Source organism: Rhinatrema bivittatum, chromosome 17 (genome assembly GCF_901001135.1).
Source record: "Rhinatrema bivittatum chromosome 17, aRhiBiv1.1, whole genome shotgun sequence".
NCBI lineage: Eukaryota > Metazoa > Chordata > Amphibia > Gymnophiona > Rhinatrematidae > Rhinatrema > Rhinatrema bivittatum.
In genome coordinates, this window is record NC_042631.1 from 550,539 (window position 1) to 570,815 (window position 20,277).

The window sequence follows — 20,277 nt, forward strand, 5'->3', positions numbered from 1 at the left end:
GATCTAAGGTGATGTCAGCTTTGAAACCTGACTCCGACTCCATCTGCTAGCAGGGGAGCATATAACCCATTGGTCCTGAGTCCGTCTGGCTACATGCTAGGAAATAGAAAATTTCAGTGTAAGAAATGTAGAGCTGCAGCTGTGCTGCCTCCCAACCCACCTCTTCCACCCATCATAGCATTCTGCAGGTCTCTCTTTATGTATATTAAACAAGCAGAACTCAACAAAAGCAGGAGTTAAAATGTTTCAATTTCAAATGTACATAAAACAAAATTAAGCACTGCCAGCAAAAAATTACATGGAAAAACAACCATTACAGATCTATGTATTTGCTGTTTAATGGTTAATATGTTATTTTAACTGAAAAAGTCATTTTTTGGTAGGGAAAGGTAAAAAGAAATAGATGAAACCGATGTAAACAGCCTTGAAAGGGACAAGATCTCTAAAAGGCATTTAGATTTTATATGGCAGTTTTATGGAATTAAATCCCTCTGGAGATCATGTTAGGGAAGATTTACTTTACGGTCAGAAAGTAAATAAAGGCCTGGCTTACATTGCCTTTTTAAATTAATTGGTGTCTAATGTATAAAGATCCATAGGCATTACTATTTTACTATATTATATGTTTATATGTATGAAAAATAATTATTGTATTTTGTAATCCACTGTGGAGCAAATCTGAGAAAAATAAATAAAAGATATTTACAGGTCATTCTGGAGGGAATGCTACAGCTAGTCTTTCCATTAGTGTACATGCACGAGAGAGGGGTAACAGATGCACAATGGCCCACAGCTCCAGACTTATTCTCTAACAATGCCCCTTTTCATTTAAGTATAAAGATAAACAGTAAATATTACTCACAGGGTTCTCCCCTTCTGTTTAGTGTTCATAAAATGCACATTCATCAAAGCCTTCAAATTACTCCATTTCATGCAACGATACTGCAGTAGTTTTACTGTCTCCCTGTGCCTGCCTTGGTGGGCCATGGGTAGATGAAGATACCACAGTTGCTTCTGTCACAGTAAGCACTTTTGAAAATATGATCCACTATGAAACTGCAGTGCCAGGAAGAAGGGAAACCAAGGCAGTAATGAGATATCTCAGACATTCCTCAATCAACAGAGATCCCACATTTCCGTTAACCAAAAGAGCCACAGAACTGTGTGGGGCAGACTAGGCCTCCCCTTCACTTAGAATTAGATTCAAAAAACAAATGTTCAAAAAGAAAAAAGGCTGAAAGGCCACTTAAGACCAAAGTCATAGTTGCTGGAAACTCCTCTTCCATAGGGTTCAACTATATGTAATTATAATGTCCCAGGAGGGCATCAGCAGGAAGGGATGCTTCAAGAAACCCAGACACAATCACTGTGGCTTTATGGATCATCTAGAGAAATTCAACAAGAATTTAGTAGAATGGAGCAAAACACTACACAAAAATCAGAACCATGCAAGAGGTTCGATACATTTTGGAGCTGGCGTGTGTGCAGAACCCTCTTCAGCGGTTGTAGAGGTCAGACAGATGTTAGGGCCTCCATCCTCCAGCTGTCCACGAACTACTGCCACTTGAAGAAAAGTCAACTTTATTGTAAAGAGTCTACAAAGGCATCAAATTCCTCCATATTCTTCTCATGCAAAGCCAGCTTCTCCGGGAGGGAGTCCTAAGGATGAAGGATCAACATACTATGTTTAACTTTGTAAATATTTATATTTAGGCATTAAACCACCAGAAAATCTTCACTGAATGTGAAACCCTCATGAAAGCACCTTCCTCACAAGTTAAGACCTTGAGGCCTGCTCTCTATCAGTACTCCATCTTCTGCTTTTTTGTACATTCATAATCTTTTCTCAGCTAACTCTTCAGCATCATCTTAGCATTTGGGACTTGCCTCACAAATATCCATGGACTGATCAAATCTACCTATTTTTTCCTCCTCTCATATACCCTGAGATCGGGGAATGCAGATTTCTGTCTCTCTCTGTTCTGGTCATCCCTATCTCAAAAGAGTCAGAGCAGACATGGAAGAGTGACAAAAATAAGCAGAGTTGCTTACCTGTAACAGGTACTCTCAGAGGGCCACAGGGTATTAGTCCTCACACATGGGTGACATCATCAGATGGAGCCCGGCATGGAACCATGATCTCAAAGAAGTCTACAGCATTCAAGCATGCCCTACTGAGCATGTGTAGCTGAAGTCATCACCCTGTCCCCTAGGCAGAATGCCTCAGTCCATAATATAGCTACAGGATAGGTCAGGAGAACAGGAAGACACTTTGGGCAACCTAGTGAATTGTCAGAGCCTGGCAAAAATATAAGGAAAACATGCTGAATCTTTTCCTGCAGGTATACACAGATATACCACGAATGCCTTAAGCTTTTTCTCCCCTCCTGACATTCCAACATCTCTACAACAATCAAGGACCGCTTCTTCAAACTTCAAACCCTGAAAAAGCTCAAACCGCTCCTCCACACCCAAGACAACAGAACTGTCCTCCAAACCCTCCTCTTTTCCAAGCTCGACTACCACAACTCTCCTCTCCTTGGCCTCCCTGCCTCCACCCTCAAACCTCTACAACTACTACAAAACGCCGCCGCCAGATCCATCGCAAACATCAGAAGATGCAACCACATCACCCCCATCCTCAAAGATCTTCCTGGTTACCCATCATCTACAGAGTCCAATACAAAACCCTTGCCCTCATTCACAAGAAATTGCTCAACAACAAGATGGATTGGTTAACCACAGCTCTCCTCCCCTACTCCCCACAAAGAAGCCTCCCATCCGCTGATTCCAGGCTCCTTGCCATCCCCCCTCCCAAAGCAGTACACCTCACCTCAGTCAGAAAACGTGCCATATCAGTAGCTGACCCCACTCTATGGAACTCCCTTCCACCCCAGCTCAGAATGGAACCCTCCACTCAAACCTTCAAACAACACCTCAAAACATGGCTATTCCTGAAAGCTTTCCCAACAGACATAGCCCACCGCCCCCTACAATCCTAGATATCCAAGAATACACCCCTCAGCCCCAGCCAACGCCCGCAAGTGAATATGTTCCCTCCACCCAATATCCCCCCTAACCCCCCTCCCACCTATCCTCAACATAACCACCCCTAACCTCCCCTCTAATCAAATTCAACTTATTCTACCCTTTATTCCCCTCCCTTCACCCTACCCAATCCCATATCTCAAGGTTCTAGTTGATACACCTCCAAGTTGCCCTGCATAAATCCTCTTTTCTCCAAGTTGCCCTTGCCCCCTGTTAAAACAGCTCCTAGTAAACTGTTCCTAAACCATGAATGTAATCCGATCCTTAGCTATGTTTCCAACTTGCATGCCACCAACAGCCCTGGGCACATGCAGTATATATTTCTCCTTGTTAACTGTTCTAAGTTGCACTGTAAAAATAAGCAACCCCTGTCTTATTTGCTGTTCAGTTTTAATGTGAACCGATGTGATACCTCGATCGAATGTCGGTATACAAAAACAAATAAATAAATAAATAAGGAGGCAGGCTGCTGGACTGCCAGGGTAAGCACAAGTCGTTAAGTTGTATATCTCAACCCCAAGTGAATAACTCACTGCCGATTCCAGCAGGGAGTTACCCACAGAGATGGTGCCCTCATCCTGCTTGGAACTGCTGAAATAGAGTGAACTCCTCAGGAAAGAAATCCAGAAACACTCCACTAAGACAGGAAGCCGAGGTGCCGCAAGTACAAACCCCTGTCGAACAGGATTTCTTCACCGGCCCGGAAACCTTAGGCATACCAGGGTAGGGCCAGGGCGATCTCAGAGCAGATTGCCAAGCATCTGGCTTAGGTATTAATACCTCAGATTGCAAATACTTTCCACAAGAAAGTACGTGGTCCAGTAATGGAACAATTGTTGCATGAACCAGGACTCCCCTGTCCGCATTCTCTCTAAAATGGGAAGTATAGCTTGCAAGCCCCTGCAACCAAGAGCACCTCCTCTGCTACGGGGGTCCCTTGTCCCCCAACTCCCTCAACCATGGATATGGCCATAGGATGAAAGGCATCCTCACCAATTAGATGGACTAGAACCCTCCTCCTTACTAAGGTAGGGTCCTGCAGATGAGAATGACTTGCCATAATCAAGGTGACTCCTGAAGGTTCATCTGGGAACTAATCAAAGGGCACCCTCAAAAAATAGACCTACTGTGCCTTAGATCGACCTAAGAAGAGCGCTACCACTCAACTGGCTCTCGGAGCTCACAAGGAACCAAGAGCAAGCACTAGTCAGAAGCGGTGACATCCCTTCTCTGGGAATGGAGAACGAAGGACACCCCTTGTAGGGATGGATAATCTGGCATCCAAAGGGAAACCCAGTCAAATCTTCCCTTTCTGAAGGGAGAGGAGTAATGGGAATCGGGGCCTCCCGATCCCAAAACACTGTAACTCAACTTTCAATTGGAGAGTTGAAAAATCACTGATTGCTGAGGTTTAGAAGCGACCAATCCACCACCAGCAGCTACCCTCAGAAGGGGTAGGCCACCACAGTAATCACAGATGAGCCCCAGCAAAAATGGTCCAACGACCACTGCAGCAGCGAGGGCACTGAAGTCTCATTGGCATCAAATACGTCGACATCGACTGTGTCAACATCGGCCTCAATGATATTGAGGGGAACCATGGCGCTAAAAGCAGACCTGGTCCCCAAGGCTAGAGGCTGAAAGCATTGATGACTCCGGTGCATTGAGAGTCCACGTCCACTGATGCCTATGTTACAGAAGACACTTATGGTAGAGGGCAGTCACGCACCTCAATGACATCGAGGGCGTCCCAGCACCTCAACAGTGTCAAGGGTGACAATGGCAATCCTGGTCCCCGACACGTCAGATCAATGGTGTGCTGGTCACAGATATCCACAGGCAACAGTTACTGAGCATGGCACTGAAGGTGCTTGCCCAGGTCCTTGTTCACCCCCTCTCCCAGGGAGACTGCACTGCCATCACCGGCAAGAGGGGAGGCTACGTCCTCAAGGGTTCCTGCCTGTAAAGATTATTTCCTTTGAGTGTGGAGAGGATGAGCTCTCCCCCGCCACAGGAATGGTATGGTTCCCGATCTCTTCCCTGTCTGACCTCCATCGATGTTGATCGATCGGTGAAATGACATGGAACTCCTGCCCGGGTAGAACTCAGGAGAGTTCCCAGGCTCAGCGGACTATCTGGATCACCCATGGACTGCATTCAGTCAGTCCTGCCTGCATCGGACAAAAGGTACAAAAACAGAGTAAGGAGAGGACGCAGCTACTAAACTGCAGCTGCGGTTTTTTTTGGAAAAAGAGAAAAAAATAGACTCTGCTAGACTGCACAGAAACTAAGGCCTGCCATGCGGCTGGCAGACAGAGGAGGAAATTAAAAAGGGAAAGAAATAAAACTACCATAAATAGCTGCAGCTCTAGAAAAATCACTTACAAAGCCTGTCAGGTAGACAGCAAAGCTGAATACTGTTACCACATGGCTCCCGCAACCACACAGCTCCGCGGAAAAAAACAGACTGAGGGGCTGTGCCTAGGGGACAGGGTGATAACTACAGCTGCACATGCTCAGTAGCGCATGTTTGAAAGCTCTAGAATTCTTTGAGCGCAACGTTCCGTGCCGGGTTCCATCCGATGACGTCACCCTGCTGTCCTAGGATGAAAAGGCGATGCCAGAAGGGAAAGATTGAAATTTATAAAATGATGATTAGGGTGGAACGGTTATTTACCCTTTCAAACAACACTAGGACTAGCGGACACTCCATGAAACCAGCAACCAGAGATTTAAATCAAATCGTTGGAAACCTTTTTTCACTCATTTATGGAATCCATTGCCTGAGGATGTGGTCAAGGCCACACAGGTTCAAAAGAGGACTGGGCAAGTTCCTGAAGGAAAAATCCATAACCAGCTATTAGGCAGGTAGAAGTGGGAAAGCTGGCCCTAGTCTCCACTTTCCTTTTATTAATCCAACAATCCGAATGTAGTCCTGTGCTGGGGCTACGCTCCAATGACTGCAGCTCCGTCTGAATCACACCCTGTCCTCATGCATCCTGGAACTAACCAGCAGGTAAGCACCGTGGTGGTGGCTGGGAGTCCCCTTCCACCATCCCCCAGCCAAACCAACCAGGATCTCTCGCATCGGCACTGCCACTGGCTCAGTCCCTTCTCTCCGACATCTTTACCTGTCTTCATTGTACCTCCTTGAACCACTATGGGGCACCTCTGCTATCTCATTATCTTTTACTGGTTAACTGCTTCTTTTATAAGCAAATATGGCCCCATAGCATCCTACTCTGATCCTTCAGCCCTGACGCTGCTGTCTTCCATTTTATTTACATTGTTGCTCTCATAAGAAAATTACTTCTTACCTGCTAATTTTCATTCCTGTAGTACTAGGATCAGTCCAGACGGTGGGTTATGTCCCCCGTCCAGCAGATGGAGTCAGAGTAAAGTTTTGAGGGTGCTGGTATATAAGCTGGTGCACCCTCCTAGATCCTCAGTATCGAGAATATCAAAGCCAAGCCAGAAAACTGGACAGAGCAAGAATGATGGATCAAGCCTAAGTGCAACCAAAAATCTGGAAGAGTTAATCAAATTAATGCAACTTGCAATGAGAACTGTCAAACAGAACAACACACAAATAACAACTACCCCCGAAGGGGAAAGAGCAGAGAACAGAAGAACAGGAGAAAATAGTCGAGCAGGTTCACACCGGGTGGGCGTCTGGACTGATCCTAGTACTACATGAATGAAAATTAGCAGGTAAGTAATTTTCTTTTCCCTGTACGTACAGGATCAGTCCAGACGGTGGGATGTACCAAAGCTTCCCTAAACCGGGTGGGTCCCTGAGAACCCTGCTCGAAGTACCCTGTCCCCAAATGAACCAGCCTCCTCTACTGGTACATGGAGTCTATAGTGTCTGGAAAAAGTGTGGAGAGACTTCCAAGTCGCCGCCCGGCAGATTTCCTGTATGGAGACGAGTTGGGACTCTGCATGGGAAGTGGCCTGGGCCCGCAAGGAATGCGCCTTGATGCCCGCCGGAGGATCCTTCCCCGAACCAATATAAGCAGCAGCCACCGCCTCCTTGAGCCAGTGCGCGATGGTAGTCTTTGACGCCTGTTTGCCCTTTCTAGCACCGGACCAAAGGACAAAGAAATGATCGGATATCCGAAATTCATTCGTCACCTCCAAGTAGCGAAGAATCGCTCGTTTAACATCCAGACACCGAAGCGCCGCAGGGGCGTCTCCCGGAAAGGCTGGAAGTTCCACCACCTGGTTCAAGTGAAACGAGGAGACCACCTTAGGCAAGAACGAGGGGACCGTTCGCAGAGAGACCCCGGAGTCCGTGAACCGCAGGAAGGGCTCCTTGCACGACAGCGCCTGTAGCTCTGAGATACGCCTTGCCGAGGCTATTGCAACCAGGAAGATCGTCTTTAGGGTGACGTCCTTGATGGAAGCCTGCCTCAAAGGCTCGAAGGGGAGCCCTCCCAGAGCACGTAGCACCAAGTTGAGACTCCAGGAGGGGCAGAGAGGACGCACCGGCGGCCGCAAGTGCTTGACTCCCCTGAGGAACCTGGATATGTCCGGATGGGATGACGGATCCGGCCTGCCTGAGGCGCGAGCCAGGGACGCGAGGGCTGACATCTGCACTCGGAGCGAATTGTAGGAAAGCCCCTTTTCCAGCCCATCCTGCAAAAACGCCAGGATGTGATGTCGGGAAGCCGCGGTCGCGAGGGCACCCCGCGCCGAGCACCAAACCTCAAAGACCTTCCAGACCCGCACATAGGCGACCGATGTTGAAGCTTTACGCGCCTTGAGGAGCGTGTCCACTACGGGAATAGCGTAGCCCTTGTTCAGGAGACCCTTCCTCTCAAAAGCCACGCCGCAAGACAGAAGGGTTCCGCCTGCTCCAAAAATACCGGACCCTGATGCAGAAGACGTGGGAGGTGCGCGAGTCGAAGTGGACCGTCCACCGACACGCCGAGCAGATCCGCGAACCATGGACGCCGCGGCCATTCCGGGGCCACCAGGATGACCTGACCGCAGTGTCGCTCCACCCTCCGGATCACCTTTCCCACCAGTGGCCAGGGGGGAAAGACGTAGAGTAGGATCTGAGTGGGCCAGGGGAGAGCCAGAGCATCGACGCCTTCCACGCCGCGCTCCCGTCTGCGGCTGAAGAAGCGAGGAGCCTTTGCGTTGGCGGCGGACGCCATGAGATCCATCGCCGGCGTCCCCCACCGGCGGAAGATGAGCGACATCGCCTCGTCTGAGAGAGACCACTCCCCCGGATCCAAGACCTGACGACTCAGGAAGTCTGCTTGAATGTTGTCCACCCCGGCAATGTGGGACGCCGCCAACTGATCCAGGAAACGCTCCGCCCACGCCATCAGGCGCGCGGCCTCCCACGCGACTAGGCGGCTCTTGGTGCCCCCTTGCCGATTGATGTACGCCACCGTTGTCGCATTGTCTGAGAGAACTCGAACCGCTCGACCCCTGATCAGAGGCAGGAACTGCACAAGGGCCAGACGGACCGCCCTGGTCTCCAGGCGGTTGATTGACCAGGTGGACTGCTCCATCGTCCACCGGCCCTGAGCCGAGCTCCTGAGACACACTGCTCCCCAGCCTGACAGGCTGGCATCGGTGGTGACCACTACCCAGTCCGGCGTTTCCAGGGAGCAGCCCTGAGCTAGGTTCCTGGGATCCAGCCACCACCTCAAGCTGTCCCTGGCGGCCGAAGGCAGCGGGAGAACCGCCTGGTAGTCCTGCGAGACTGGTTTCCACCTTGAGAGCAGGGACATTTGGAGAGGCCGCAGGTGTGCAAAGGCCCAGGGCACCAAGCTGATTGCGAACGCCATGGAACCCAGGACTTGGAGATAATCCCACGCCGTGTGCGTCGGAAGAGAAGCAAACCTGATGATCTGATCCCGCAGAGATTGAGCCTTGTCCGGACGCAGGAAGACCTTGCCCCGAGCCGTGTCGAAACGCGCTCCCAGGAAATCCAACTGTTGGGCTGGTTGCAGGCTGCTTTTGCTGAAGTTCACCACCCAGCCAAGGGACTGTAGGAAGGACACCACCCTGTCGACCGCCGCCCGTCCCTGCGACAGAGACTTTGCCCGAATGAGCCAGTCGTCCAAGTAGGGGTGGACCAAAATGCCCTCCCTCCGGAGAGCGGCCGCTACCACCACCATTATCTTGGTGAAGGTTCTGGGCGCGGTCGCCAGACCGAAGGGCAGGGCCTGGAACTGAAAATGTTGTCCCAAGATCTTGAAGCGAAGAAATCTGTGATGGGCCGGATGGATCGGAATATGCAGATACGCTTCCGTGAGGTCGAGGGAAGCCAAGAACTCCCCTTGATGCACCGCCGCAATCACAGAGCGGAGTGTTTCCATGCGAAACTTGGAGACCCGGAGCACCTTGTTGATTTCCTTGAGGTCCAGAATGGGACGAAAGGACCCGTCCTTTTTGGGAACCACGAAGTAAATTGAATAATGCCCCGAGCCCACCTCTCCTAAGGGGACGGGCGTGATGGCTCCTAGGGTCAACAGCCTGTCCAGCGTTTGTTGCACTCCCAGGCGCTTGAGACTTGACCCGCAGGGCGAGAAGACGAAGCGGTCCCTGGGCGCCCGCACAAAGTCCAACGCGTAACCGTCGCTTAGGATGTCTAGGACCCATTGGTCCGTGGTGATGTTGGTCCATTCCTCGCGAAACAAAGCGATGCGACCTCCAATCCGGGGCAGCGAGGAATGGACTGGCCTGGCATCATTGTGAAGGCTTGCCCGAGGCTCCCGGTGCCGAGGAGTCCCTGGCAGGTCTGCGACCCCGAAAGGGCCGCGTCCACGTCTGCGACCTGGTGGAAGGTGTCCTAGGGCCCTGTGTCCTGGAACCTCGGTAACGCCTCTGGGGGCGGTAGCGATTCCTGGAAGTTCCAGGGAACGAGCGAAAACCACGCTGCCGGTCCTCAGGCAACCTGTGGACCGAATTTTCCCCCAGGGTCTTTATGATCTGATCGAGGTCTTCGCCGAAGAGAAACCTGCCCTTGAAGGGCAGAGCACCTAGACTCGCCTTGGAAGAGGCGTCCGCCGCCCAATTTCTGAGCCACAGGAGGCGCCGGGCAGAAACAGCCGAGGCCATGGTCCTTGCCAGGACCCTCAGGAGATCGTGCAGGGTATCCGCCCCGTAAGCAATGACCGCCTCCAGACGGTCCGCCTGGGCTGCCTCCTCGGGTGGTAACTGTTGAGAAGTGAGGAGCTGTTGAACCCATCTAAGCCCGGCTCTCTGAGTCAGAGACCCGCAGATAGCTGCCCGGACCCCCAGTGCCGAGACTTCGAAGATCTTCTTGAGGGCGACCTCCAGCTTTCTATCCTGTATATCTCGCAGCTCGGTGCCCCCTGTGACCGGGATGGTAGTTCGTTTCGTGACGGCGGACACCGCTGAATCAACCTTGGGGACCCTAAGAAGATCCAGGAAGTCCCCCGGGAGAGGATAGAGCTTGTCCATCGCCCTGCCGACCCGAAGGGACGCCTCCGGGTTATCCCACTCTCTCACCAGGAGATGGAGAAAGGAATCGTGAATGGGAAAGGTCTTTGCTATGGGGCGCAGGCCTGCCAATACAGGATCACCCTTGGAAGTCGCGGAGGCTACGGAAGGAGCTGGGGGTCCCGGTGGTTCAATGGGAGGGTCGAGGTCCAGTTCCTTGAGAACGTGAGGGATGAGATCCGCTAATTCCTCCTTGCGAAAGATGCGAAGGACCCGTGGGTCATCGCATTCCAGGTGTGCAGTAACCCCCGAATCATCATCCATCGGGGCCAAGGGGTCGCCCCCCGGATCCGGTGAGGGCGCCGGGCCACCTAGGAAAAGTGGTATACTCAAGGGCCCCTTGGCGCCCCCCCCTACGGCCCCCGGTACCGATGTTGCAGCCCCCGAGGGTCTGGGGGCCTTGGCGGGGGGAGGAGGGAAAGCCGCCCCCCCCTGAGGACTCAGGCTCTGCAAATAAGCCTGGTGCATAAGCACCACGAAGTCCGCCGAAAAACTGAGCGGTCCTGCCGAGGGCGGAGGCATGGGGTCCCTGGAGGGTCCGGCCGAAGAAGGCCGAGGCCCCGCATCCAAGATCAGGGGCGCGGAAGGCAGAAATTCGTCCGGCGGCTCCTCAGGGTCTGAGCCCACGCTGCCCTCTAACTCTAAGATGGCTGCCGCTCCCGCCAAGGACGGGGGCGGGGCCATCCCCCGAGGCCCGCGGCGCTCCGAGCACGGCGGCGTGGTTGTCGGCGGGACGGTCTCCACTTCACCCCCGGGAGGGCATCGACCACACAGACCGTCCCTCGAGGCGCCGTGACTCGGACCGCCGCAGGAAGGGCAGCGAGCGCGCTGCATTGCGCGAGGCCCGAGTCAGACGCAGCAGCCCAAGCACACAGCAAACGAAGAACGCGGCGCGGGGAGAGCGGCTCGCCGTGCCCTCAACCACCACCCAAACACCCTCAACCCCGGGGGCGGCAGGGGAATGGGACCTCCTTGCCGCCTGCGGCCCCGGGGAATGAGCGTCGCAGGGCCGCGGGGGAGGTGAGTCGCCGCGAGGGAAAAAGGGAGGGGAGAGGCTGGCCCCACCAGCATCCACCTCAGGCTGCGCCGAACCTGTGCTGAAAGGAGAAAGAAAACACAGATAACCCGCTTCCCCCAGCTTACCCCTCAAGGATACAAGGAGCGCGAGAGGCAACAGAGCAGGTAAGACAGTCCTGATGGCAGGATCAGCAAAGGGGCCAAGGGAACCGGTTTCCCTCTGGCCGTGACAAAGTTTCCTTCATCCACTTTTTTTTTTTTTTTTTTAACAACCTTGATCCATCAATCGAAAGATAGAGAAATCATTAAAGATATAGCGGAAAACCACTAGATAGGGGAAACCATGAGATCCCCTCCTCACATCTGCTGGAGTCAGAGAGATACTGAGGATCTAGGAGGGTGCACCAGCTTATATACCAGCACCCTCAAAACTTTACTCTGACTCCATCTGCTGGACGGGGGACATAACCCACCGTCTGGACTGATCCTGTACGTACAGGGAATGAATCCTAGCTGCACTTCTCACCATCACCTATGGATTAAGGAGGCAGTACTTCTCCCCTTCCCCATTATTGCTGGTCAGCTGTTTGCTCTTCATTTACATGGACTCTTCCTTTCTTGATGAATGCACAGAAAGTGTGCACCTGCACACTTTCACTCTGAGCACAATTTAAGGATTATGCAAAAACCTCACCCTGTTTTGTGGACTATCTGTCAGTGTGCACAACGTCTTGACGGTTAGACTACAACTCTTGCTATTTCAGATTTACATAACTTGGATTTTTTTGCACAAACCATAAATTTGGTACAAAAGCAAAATTCACTGCACATGCAAAATATAGTCACTATTTCTTTGCCCAGTGCTTAAATCTTTCTGAGAGTAGAGTGAGTCATGAGCTGTGCATACCAGGTCCTCAGCCATGGACTGCGTCCCAATGTCGATGGAAAGGCTGCTTAGCTGCGGGGGATTCTGGAACTCACGATAGAAGGTCCCCACGTCCATTGGCAGCAGGTCATCTTTGGAAAACGCAGGTCTCTACACAGAAAAACCTCAAAGCTAATTATCGGAGACCTGTGATGTTACAAGAAGCACTGCTGTTTCTACTGCTGTAGAAGTACAATTTGCTCCCCCTCCCTTTTCACGTGAGACCTGTAATGAGGTTATTGAGTGGCTGACTCCATCTGCCAAGGTGGGAGGTGCTAGGAGGGGAATATGATTCGGCCTGCGAAGGCAGGGCACCGGATGGCTCAGTCTGTAGCGGTGGGGAAGGAAAAGAGCTTGCACCTCTGCCCACAGAGGTGGGGATAGAAAATCTCGCCTATTGAGGCAAGGGACATTATGGCTCAATCTGCAGAGATTGTGGGGGGAGGGGGGATGATACAGCTCTATTGTGTGTGCAAGAAGCAGTACAGCTCAGTCCATGAAAGATGGAGATTTACCACTCTGCATGGCCTGAGCTGTGATGGCTCAGATCATGGTTTGTGGCTCTGTTGACAGCAGTTAGGGTGGTAGGGTCTGCCCGCAGAGGGTGGGATGGCACTTACGAAGTCCACCATGACAAAATCATCCTGTGCTGTTCCACTGCTGTTGCTGGAGCTTTGCAGGCTAACATGCAGTGGAGACACCTCTTCTGGGGAGTCGGGAGGATTCACCTGGATAAGAGAGTGGACAGAAGTAAATAGTAAATCCTAGAAGATAATTTTCTCATGCTCAACTGCCCTGAAGGGGAGGGTGTGCTTAGTAATGAGGAGATGTGTAGTCACAATAGATAGTTCCCCATGGGGAACTAAGGGCTAACTATACAACCGCCAAACTATCCACCGTGAGAAAGCAAGCCATCTCCATAGCAGGACCTAAACTCTGGAATTCACTACCAGGGTACCTAAGCTCACAAAAAAACACCAAAACATTTAAAAAAAGAACTCAAAACATGGCCTTCAAAGACAGAATCAGCTAAATGCACACAACACAACATAAATAACCCCCACAGTAAAATTATTTATGTAACATTTTTATATACCGAAATTCATGTAGCAAAAGTTACATATCAATTCGGTTTACATTGTAACATTAAACAGGCAAGACAGACTGCAATTACATCGAACAGGTGGATAAACTTGGATCAAGTAACTGGGGATTGAAGAACAAAAAATACAAGAAATAATGAAGTTCTAGGAAGGACCTGGCTAAATGTACAGGAGACACGGTACAAGGTGCACATCATTGGAAAGACTGAGTGGAAAATTATTGGTATAATAAAAGTGATAATGATAATGCGGATGACGGTAAACTCGTGATGACTATTTAAACTGTTGGTTATTTAATGCTAGTTTTTTTATTATGCTGGCTATAAACAACTCGCTGCCTTTGACATTACCTCACCTGTTATACTGTTTTACCAGTAGTTTCCTAACCTGTAATATGCCGTTACCAGTAGTTTCTAAAAATTGTAATATGTTGTTCTAACTGTAAACCGGAGTGAAGGCCTCTGGCTAAACGTCAGTATCTAAAAGCGTATAAATAAATAAATATACACACTCTCAATGCCACAGTACAGAATCTTATGATATAATAAATGTAATTGAAATAAAAGGTTGTTGGACTCAAGAGTAGAGTGGTCCTTCTTTATTCGAATGCTTTTCAAAGCTAGCGCTCGTGGCTATAAATCGTGACACAGCCATTCTTGTCATCGCCTTGTTTTCTATTAAATTAAGCAGACTTCATGAAGTATAGGCACTATTGTTTGGACTCAAGCACTAGTTCTGAAAACCATTCAAATAAACAAGGCAAAGTAGTCCCAGAGTCCAACAAACTTATTTCATTTATATTTATTATAAGATCTATTCTATGGGATTGTGAGTGTTTAGCAATGAGGAGGAACATGGCACTCATTTGGATCTAATACGATTGTACATCAAAATTTCAGCTTCTCACCATTGGATCCGTTTCCTCTGGCTCAGAAGGTTTTGGTGCAAACATAGCAAAAGGTATATCCATGCTGGCATAGGTCACCTGGAGTGAGAGAAACACCTGAAGCTTTACCTGTCTAAACAGTTATCAAAGCACTCAAGGAAAGAGCAGACTAAGACTCCTCTTACATATTTACTAGGGGTAACTCGGGCAATATTCTGCTCCCCTGCACTAAATTTAGAGTAGAGTTTGGATTTTAGATTTACTTGACCACCTTTGCAAATGCAAACTCAAGGTGACTTACAAACAAGTAGAGGATTACAATCTAAGAATTGTCTTCCCAGAACCTGTGTTTTCTCCTCCACTTATGTTCAATTTCTGCAACTCTTCCTCATTCCCCTTTCACCATCCCTCCCACAATACTCCTGGGTTCTCTCACTTCACAGAAGATACCTGTGGTGATGGTTTATCAACAAAAGCCCCCACTTTCCTGACAGAGAGGATCTCGGGATGTTTGTTAGGACTGCCAGCCTTCTCGTCACCGTTGCAGGTAGATGCAGTGTCCTCGCTGAGAAAGAGGACAAGAAAAATAATGTAATCCCCTTAAAATGGTCATGAAAGGAAAAGTAAGTTATTCTTTCTGTTCCCTGCTCATCTGCCTCCATGTATCCTCGTCTGTACCCCTTCCAATGGGGATGAGGCACATACATCCTGTCTCACCATCTTTCAGGTGGGAGAGAAAGCAGGACCCTAGGGCCACTGGTGAAGGAGGCTGCCCCGAGGCTGTGACTTCTGATTCAGCAGATAAGACTGCCTCAGTCAGCCTGAAGCGTCAATACCTATTTTGGGAACGGAACTTAGCATCCCCTGGTTCAGTAGCACTGGGCAATTGAGCATAATTACTTTTGACACTGCACCTCTCTGTAAGAAGTAACACCAGCAGTCCGTTCCCATCTAGGTCACTTTTCGGGAAGAGCACATGCACTGGCACTGGTGACAGCAACCTTCAGAGTGATGACGTACCTACTGGTCGCTGTGGTCACTGGGCAGTGGGCTGTATTTACTAGCCTGTCCTGTTCAGCCTGGGTGCCGTGAGCTGGCTGAGCTGACACTGGCGCTGCTCCACCCTCCTTGCCAGGTACAACCATCTGTGTGAAAAGTACCAAATCAGTAAAAACTTAATACCAATTTCATTCAATACATCATCACTAAACAAATGGAAAAAGACCCCCACATAAAAAATGAAAGATAACAAAAATCAAGATTATGAGTCTAACTTACCATAGCCACTCAAGAATGGAACCTTAATAGTCATTTAATACCCTTCTCCCCCCACACCCACCCCCCACATTTTCCAACACTATTGAAAAGTTAATTTGATAAAAGATAGACTTACATATATTCTAACAATGAAAATAATCTGGTTTTATAGTTTCTAAGCTTCACACAGTCAGAACAGCAGAAAATCCTGGGGCACAAGGGGGCATCACTGAGCCTGTGAGCAGCAGGAAGTCCTGAGGTACATGGGGGCATCACTGAGCCTGTGAGCAGCAGGAAATCCTGAGGTACATGGGGGCATCACTGAGCCTGTGAGCAGCAGGAAATCCTGGGGTACATGGGGGCATCACTGAGCCTGTGAGCAGCAGGAAGTCCTGAGGTACATGGGGGCATCACTGAGCCTGTGAGCAGCAGGAAATCCTGAGGTACATGGGGGCATCACTGAGCCTGTGAGCAGCAGGAAATCCTGAGGTACATGGGGGCATCACTGAGCCTGTGAGCAGCAGGAAATCCTGAGGTACATGGGGGCATCACTGAGCCTGTGAGCAGCAGGAAATCCTGAGGTACATGGGGGCATCACTGAGCCTGTGAGCAGCAGGAAATCCTGAGGTACATGGGAGCATCACCGAGCCTGTGAGCAGCAGGAAGTCCTGAGGTACATGGGGGCATCACTGAGCCTGTGAGCAGCAGGAAATCCTGAGGTACATGGGGGCATCACTGAGCTTGTAAGCAGCAGGAAGTCCTGAGGTACATGGGGGCATCACTGAGCCTGTGAGCAGCAGGAAATCCTGAGGTACATGGGGGCATCACTGAGCTTGTAAGCAGCAGGAAATCCTGGGGTACATGGGGGCATCACTGAGCCTGTGAGCAGCAGGAAATCCTGGGGTACATGGGGGCATCACTGAGCCTGTGAGCAGCAGGAAATCCTGGGGTACATGGGGGCATCACTGAGCCTGTGAGCAGCAGGAAGTCCTGAGGTACATGGGGGCATCACTGAGCCTGTGAGCAGCAGGAAGTCCTGAGGTACATGGGGGCATCACTGAGCCTCTGAGCAGCAGGGAATCCTGAGGTACATGGGGGCATCACTGAGCTTGTAAGCAGCAGGAAGTCCTGAGGTACATGGGGGCATCACCGAGCCTGTGAGCAGCAGGAAGTCCTGAGGTACATGGGGGCATCACCGAGCCTGTGAGCAGCAGGAATCCTGAGGTACATGGGGGCATCACCGAGCCTGTGAGCAGCAGGAAGTCCTGAGGTACATGGGGGGCATCACCGAGCCTGTGAGCAGCAGGAAATCCTGAGGTACATGGGGGCATCACCGAGCCTGTGAGCAGCAGGAAATCCTGAGGTACATGGGGGCATCACTGAGCCTGTGAGCAGCAGGAAGTCCTGAGGTACATGGGGGCATCACTGAGCCTGTGAGCAGCAGGAAATCCTGAGGTACATGGGGGCATCACTGAGCCTGTGAGCAGCAGGAAGTCCTGAGGTACATGGGGGCATCACTGAGCCTGTGAGCAGCAGGAAATCCTGAGGTACATGGGGGCATCACTGAGCCTGTGAGCAGCAGGAAGTCCTGAGGTACATGGGGGCATCACTGAGCCTGTGAGCAGCAGGAAATCCTGAGGTACATGGGGGCATCACCGAGCCTGTGAGCAGCAGGAAATCCTGAGGTACATGGGGGCATCACCGAGCCTGTGAGCAGCAGGAAATCCTGAGGTACATGGGGGCATCACCGAGCCTGTGAGCAGCAGGAATTCCTGAGGTACATGGGGGCATCACCGAGCCTGTGAGCAGCAGGAATTCCTGAGGTACATGGGGGCATCACCGAGCCTGTGAGCAGCAGGAATTCCTGAGGTACATGGGGGCATCACCGAGCCTGTGAGCAGCAGGAAGTCCTGAGGTACATGGGGGCATCACCGAGCTTGTGAGCAGCAGGGAATCCTGGGGTACATGGGGGCATCACTGAGCTTGTGAGCAGCAGGGAATCCTGGGGTACATAGGGGCATCACTGAGCTTGTGAGCAGCAGAGAATCATGGGGTACATGGGGGCATCACTGAGACTGTGAGCAGCAGGAAATCCTGAGGTACATGGGGGCATCACTGAGGCTGTGAGCAGCAGAGAATCATGGGATACATGGGGGCATTACTGAGCTTGTGAGCAGCAGAGAATCATGGGGTACATGGGGGCATCACTAGGCCTGTGAGCAGTAGAGAATCATGGGGTACATGGGGGAATCATTGAGCTTGACAGCAGTAGAGAATCATGGGGTACATGGGGGCATCACTGAGCTTGTGAGCAGTAGAGAATCATGGGGTACATGGGGGCATCACTGAGCTTGTGAGCAGTAGAGAATCATGGGGTACATGGGGGCATCACTGAGCCTGTGAGCAGTAGAGAATCATGGGGTACATGGGGGCATCACTAAGCCTGTGAGTAGCAGTGAATCCTGGGGTACATGGGGGCATCACTGAGCAGAAGGGAATCCTGGGAATAGAAGGATGTCAGAGCCAATGAGACCTAAAATAGTGCTGCTCATTCCCTCACAGTCAAATGTATGAAACACCCCAAAACTTTATAAACATAAACCTTAAAGAAGGGGAATTAAAGCAGGATTTGCAGAAGGTGACATTTTGGATGGCAGTCTCTCTAAATGTATTAAGTTCACCAAAATGGTTTTAGTTCCTTTTAAATTTATCTCTGCAACAAACCACAATGCTACATGAAAACAAAAGATATTTCTTTCTTTTGTAACACTGTTTTATGAGCAAGAACTTAATTTTAATTATATGAAATATAAAGTAGATTTGCTAAATGTTTCTACATCCAGAGAAAGTGGCTTCATATAACCTAAACTTAAAAATGTGTAATTAATACAATCATAAATATATTTACAACTCTCTTCAAATGCTGAGGAGGCTACAGAGTACCTGGAAGTGGTCAGTGCTAGTGTACGCTATCAGGGCAGAAATGCATGTGCCTTATGCACAGACTGCAGTTATTCCTTAGGACTACCTGGTGCAGATGTGCAGCACTCGTGCCCACAGCCATGGCTACTGGGTAGCTCAGGTCAGCTGATCCAACTCCCAGGGCAGCAGGCTGATAAGAGAGACGAGAACTGCAGAGCTAAGAGAGGAAACAGAAAAACAAGAGAGGGGAAGGGAGGAGGATGGAGAAGGTGGAAGGGCAGATCTGAGAGTCTGACCAAATAGTGAACCACCAGAGGAGGAACAGGAGAGAAAAACCCCATGGGTAGAGGTGAGAGTAGAGGCGGTGTTACTAGGGGGGGGCCTGGGAGAAGCAGCAGTGAAGGAGATCCCACCATGATCAGCTCAGCCAACTTGAGTCCATGCAGCTGTGTACGGTCTCAAACTGATTGAGCTGTGCAGGTGCATCTCCTACCCCACATGGATGGGGTTTACTCCCCTAGCAGCAGGTGGGAGACAGAGAAGAAAAGCTTTACTGATACTACAATAGTTAGGTTAGCATGCCACCTGCAGTCCCTCAGTATGACCCGTACCCAAGCCAAGATAAGAGTAACCAATAATCAACTCCCCCTCGCAACCTGAACAGGGGAAAAGGAGGGCCCCCAAGAAGGCACTTCAAATGACAAGGGAGACTGAAAACTCCCAACTGTACAACTATTACTGATCTACACCCAGAACAGAGCAGTCTATTCCACAAGGTGTGAGGCTCTAGACTGATCTGTTGTTCCAGGAATGAAAATTAGCAGGTCAGAACCAATTTTCCTTTCCTGTTCGTACCCCAGACCAGCCCAGATGTGTGGGATGTACTCAAGTTTCCCTAAACTGGGCAGGAACTTGAAAGACCTGTGCGCAGCACACGCTCTCCAAAACCAGTCGCTTCAGGTATCCAAACATTCAGCCAGTGATGCTTTGTAAAATTATCTAGAGAAGACCAGGTCACTGTTCTGCAGATCTCCCGCAGGAAAACAAACTGACATTCAACCCAGGCTGCAGCCTTTCCCAAGGTAGAATGGGCAAGCAAGTCTACTGGGATTGGATGTCCCCTGCAAATATAAGTTGAGAAGATGGACTCCTTCAGCATTGCACAATAGTTGTCTTAGAAGCCTTGTCCCCTTTCAACGTGCCACCAAACAGAACGATTGGATCTACAAAAACCATTTGTGAACTTTAAATAATGCAACAGTGCCTGATGCACATCAAACAAGTGAAACTCCCATGCATGGAATCGAAGTGCCCAAAGATAGACGATTGTAAAGCTCTACCATTTGACTCAGGGGAAAAGAAGACACTACCTTCGGTAAAAAAGAAGGTACTGTACGCAGAGATCCCATCCTCCGAAATCTGCAGGAAGGGATCTCTACTAGAAATATCTGAATCTTCAAATTCCTCCTGGGCAAACAAATCACCACCCGGAAGATCGCTTTCTAAGTAAGGTCCTTCAGTGAAGTATGCCTTAGCAGCTCAAAAGGAGGCCCACAGAGATGCTGTAACATCAAATTAAGGTCCCATGAGGGAAACACCCACCTCACCAGTGGTAAAAAATGCTTCACTGCTTT

The 20,277-nt window shown here is 50.2% G+C and overlaps 1 protein-coding gene across 6 annotated transcripts in view; it reads right to left on the reverse strand.

The window, feature by feature from the left end:
- Positions 1-226: 226 nt before the first annotated feature.
- Positions 227-20,277, reverse strand: part of ATG13 (autophagy related 13) — a 65,462-nt gene continuing 45,411 nt past the window's right edge. For 4 of the 6 annotated variants that reach the window (XM_029582368.1, XM_029582367.1, XM_029582364.1 and 1 more), the window contains 7 exons: positions 18,750-18,860; positions 15,485-15,609; positions 14,915-15,029; positions 14,486-14,563; positions 13,096-13,203; positions 12,458-12,586; positions 227-1,659 (listed from right to left, as the gene is read on the reverse strand). In XM_029582368.1, coding sequence (XP_029438228.1) covers positions 1,582-1,659; positions 12,458-12,586; positions 13,096-13,203; positions 14,486-14,563; positions 14,915-15,029; positions 15,485-15,609; positions 18,750-18,860 — 744 coding nt within the window. In that variant the 3' untranslated portion in view covers positions 227-1,581. The remainder of the gene's footprint in view (positions 1,660-12,457; positions 12,587-13,095; positions 13,204-14,485; positions 14,564-14,914; positions 15,030-15,484; positions 15,610-18,749; positions 18,861-20,277) is intronic. The other 2 variants (XM_029582370.1, XM_029582369.1) reach the window with 1 other exon arrangement.